Genomic DNA, 4,527 nt, shown 5'->3' with positions numbered 1-4,527 from the left:
AAGTGGAATCCACTAATTCCAGTAAGTGGTGGAGGCAAGTAAAGTCACTCCATGCCAAGACACTTAGCAGGAGTGATATCATCAATTTCTTGGGGATACCGTGAATACCAAATTACTTGCAAATAAGATTAATGACTTTTTGTAAGTCTTACAGACCAATTTACACCTTTGACCGGTGATTCTCCCCCAAGCCTAGTACCACAGGAACTTTTGTTCTCCAAAGAGGAAGTGTTCCGATCCCTGACGTTTAACGTTGCGAAAGCTGTAGGACCCGACAACATCCCAAATAAACTGTTTAAGAACTTTGTACACGAGCTAGTTCCGAAACATTTATAACCAGTCTCTTAAGGAGGGATACATCCCATCACCTCTATAATCTTCCATCATCATCCCAATCCCGAAGGTAAACCCACCAAGAGAAATAAAGAGCGAACTGCGCCCGATATCACTCACGTGTACTCTGGCTAAAGTCATGGAGAGATTCACGGGCAATAAACTACTGCCACAATTACATGGGAAAATCGACCCGCGACAGTTTGCGCGTAGAGGCCACTCGACAACAGATGCTCTTCTATTCATGTTACAAGCCATTTACGAGGAAGTAGATTATGCTCATCTAGGAGCCCGGGTCTTCTTCGCTGACTTCTCGAAAGGCTTTGATCTAATTGACCATAACATCTTAATGACTGAGTTGCAAAAACTAGAGGTTGATCCCGCGCTCATCAGTTGGATTGCGGCGTTCCTAACAGACAGAGAGCAGGCAGAGAGTATGCCTCAGGGAACAAAACTAGGAGTGATACTTTTCGCAATAATGACAAACAATCTTTCAGCTGATTGGCATTTCAGAGTCAAGTTTGTGGATGATATGTCTGCCATAGAAATACTACCCAGGAACTCTATCAGTCTGCTCAATTCGATTGTATCTGACATTCACAAATTCTCTATGGATCCCAACATGAGTCTAAACTCTATTAAATGTATAGAGATGTTAATTAACTTTATGTCATATCCTAACTTTACTCTCAGACCATTAGTTGTTGGTAACAACTGTATAGAACGTGTATCGACTTACAAGATTCTAAGAGTATTTATCGATAGCGACCTTAGGTGGAATAGTCATGTTGACTACATATATAAAAAAGCTTGCAAGAAGCTCTACTCCCTATATATTCTATGTCGAGCCGGCGTTGACCAAGGTAGCATGTTAGATGTATATACAAGTTCTGTTAGATCTCTTCTAGTGTACACGGTGCCGTTGTGGCAATCCATTTCAGGTTATCTGCCTGACATAATTGAATCCATATAGAAAAAGGCGCTTAAGATATTTTCCCGTGTGCTGATAGCTACTCAGATGCCCTCGAGTTAGCACGAGTGAAGACTCTTGCGTATAGAAGAGATAAGATATGTAAAGAGTATATGTACAAGATGAAGGACTTAAACCACCCTCTTCATCCTCTTCTACCAACACGCCTAGACAGTACCTGTCCCTACACTTTAAGGCACAAATCAGACCAGCGGTACTTTTACAGAAACGTTACTACCTGTAGAACAAAGCGCACCGAATAATTTTTCACTTTTAAGTATTTTTAAGTATTTCTAACAAATGTGATACATGTTCTGGTGTGGTGCATATAATTTGTACTTAACATATACAGTCATGTAAATAGTTGATCTCATTGAGTTTTCATTGTATTATAACGCGTAAATCAATAAGGTACTGCAAGAGAGTTTAATAAACTGTTATTATTATTATTATTATTATTATTATTATTATTGCTATTTGGTGATCTTACCAGTTAGTTCGATTCATGCGGATGAGACAAAGAAAGTCCACACTTGCTCTCAACTTTAAACTTTTTCTTAACTACTCATAGAGAGAAAATCCCTCAGGGTGATTAGCGTAAAGAGAAGAAGAAGAAGAGAAGACCGAAGAAGAGCCTTGTTGCCTCTCGATAGAGGGGGGTTTTGTCACCCAGTAGTTTCTCTTATCTTTGCATTGTAACAGGACTAATCAGAAGTCCGTTTTGATTTTAATCATATAATAGGGAGACCTGCGTTTTTTATGCGTGGGCTGCGATTGGAGGCTTAGAATTTGAGTTGTTTTAACAGCACTAAACAGAAAAAAATGTTATTATTATTTACCAAAAATCAATACGCCGGCCTTTGACTTATCGTTCATGTGACATCCAAAATTTTTTCAACAATTATCTTAGAGTTTTGATAAGTAAGTTTAGGCTGAACGGTCTCAAGTCTATTTGACCATGTAACCTTTATATCTGAAAAAAAAACTGAAAATAACGAATATGAAATCGAATGTGAGTCTGACTTAGTTGAACTGTAATGATTTTATATCAGCTCGGCGGAAATGAAATTATAACTCACCTTCTTCACCCGCAAATTTAATTGTCAATAAAGACAACAGAGCGACCAAGAAGCAAAATTTTCTGGAAAAGCCATGGTAAAGACTAAATTGAGCCGCTATGTAGGATCATCGCTTGTGACCTCTCAAAAGATTTGATGTTTGTTTACTTCTTCTGTATGCAGAGATTTCTAATCTTACAATAGGGAGATGTGGATTTTCTTTGCGACTTTGTGCCTTGCAGGGCCTGTGATTGGCTCAGAATTTAGCTTAGGCGGCATTCGGTCTGATTAAGGTAAATAAAACTCATTGAAAATATTGATTGAACAGCATGCGAAATATTTCGCTAATGAGATAGCTGTAAACAGTGTTATAATTGCGCTTCTAGGTTTTGAAAATTATTTGACCAGATGATGATCGACTAAAGGAAGAGGTTTTATTGTTTTTCCTAGAAGATCAAAATATAATTCTTTACCCTTCCTTTGCCGTCACTGAAGCCAGTAGACATGGAATAAAGGATGTGGCTTGGACTAATTAATGAGGTGTCTGAATAAGGAACAGGTTCAAAGCTTGTTCTCCGCACGTCAAGTTTAAATCGAGAAAAAACTCCCTACTTTTGTTGATGGTCTGTTACCAAGATGATAAAATCATTTTATTTGTGGATACATGTATTCTCATTACCTATTTCCTAGATAATGAATGGAATTTGTAGAGAGAAGTAACAGGTTAATCGCCTCTGGGAGTCAAAGGGTTAACCAGCCTGGGTTGGCTTTACCACATTTATAACTATCCATGCAGGTTTTTGGAGTTCTAGTTCCTCCAAATCTCCTCAAAATACAAAATCTTTGAAGTATATCACAGTATTGAGCTATCTTTCGGTAGAATTGCCTAGATATTCGGTCTTTTCCAACAATAGAAACTACTGCTGTTAGTTGACTGAGTCCTTAAATTATAATCATTCACAATGTATTTCAAATAGTTCATAATTACGTAGACTAATATAATGTTCTAGTTTTCCTTGCTATGTCATCAGAAATTTTGAGTATCAATGTCATAGTGACTAAGAACTCTAGAAATTATTTACAGTCCCTATCCATAACACACCTAACACGATTTAAAAATCCTCGTAAATGATGATGCTGATGAAAATCGTGACTTAACATGGTAAACAACTTGCATATAATCACGGTAAAGCAGACCTTGGAGGAAACCTCACCATCTGGCAATGTGGGGTGACCACCTTTCAGCCAGCCTGATAAGAGCGCACCACATCTATAATCCGGTACGCACCGGGTTGGCATTTTTGTTCCTGCATCTCCCACGAAACGATACCATTTCCCGAATATTAAGGATGAGGATTCGTCGTCACATTTTTCTCCACCGTAGGGTGTGTTGTAAGTGCTCTTTCTGTCAGCATCGCTCAAGTTTCTATAACCATAGCACGGATCGGCTAAAAAGTTGAATTTCGGTTAATGCGATGTTTTATATGTTACGTTGTAAGAAAGCTTAAGAAAAAAAAGCTATTATATAGCGTGCGGTGGTTTGAAACGATTTCCCGCCCAGAGAAGAGCCAGGAAATCCTTGTTGAACGCGCGTGTAATATTACGATAATTTTTTACATGTGTTTGATATCACTAATCAGCTGTGTCAGGTTAATAAATGAATGGCAAAGCGATGACCGTTCTCAATCCAGGGTTGCATATCGATATTTTCTCGAATCATGGCTGCTAAAAAAAAGAGAAAAATTCGTATTTCTAACCTCAATCTTTCCTAGAAGGGGAAGTAAAACAAATACGAGAAAATAAACCTAAAGTTAGGTCCTTGGCCTGGGTAATGGTATTTCTCGTGGCTGAGAACGGAAATCGACAACTGGAAGATTTGCCACAGGCCGATTTCGGCCGTGTACATGAAAATATTTCTTTTGTCGGTAAGGAAAAAGTCAATAACTAAGAATTTTGTGAAAAGAAAGCAACGCCCATTGTCTGTTTCTGTAATGGTTCAACGCATTTTTTCATCTTGAGCCTTATCGCCGACGCGCTATACGCCTTTTTTTGCGGATTGTGAAACCTATAATTTCATATTTTAAAAAAGACGAAATTTTCTTGCCAGTAAAGGCCTATTGTGTTTACATGATAAACAAAATAATAGATGGTCGCTTGCAGATATGG

At 38.2% G+C, this 4,527-nt stretch overlaps 1 protein-coding gene across 1 annotated transcript; it reads left to right on the top strand.

Annotated features, from left to right (window-relative positions):
- Positions 1 to 472: 472 nt before the first annotated feature.
- On the top strand, positions 473 to 1,306 carry LOC149052783 (uncharacterized). Its single transcript, XM_089181719.1, has one exon. It carries the CDS (start codon positions 473 to 475, stop codon positions 1,304 to 1,306), a length of 834 nt encoding a protein of 277 aa, XP_089037845.1.
- The last annotated feature ends 3,221 nt before the right edge of the window (positions 1,307 to 4,527 follow it).

The sequence above is a fragment of the Pocillopora damicornis genome, chromosome 1 (assembly GCF_964200805.1).
Source record: "Pocillopora damicornis chromosome 1, jaPocDami1.2, whole genome shotgun sequence".
Classification (NCBI taxonomy): domain Eukaryota; kingdom Metazoa; phylum Cnidaria; class Anthozoa; order Scleractinia; family Pocilloporidae; genus Pocillopora; species Pocillopora damicornis.
The sequence above is the reverse complement of the archived record's forward strand: the minus strand, read 5'-3'. Positions and strand labels throughout refer to the sequence as shown.

Excerpts from the sequence above, each read along its gene's own strand:
- LOC149052783 (XM_089181719.1), top strand. The coding sequence starts at position 473 with ATGGAGAGATTCACGGGCAATAAACTACTGCCACAATTACATGGGAAA.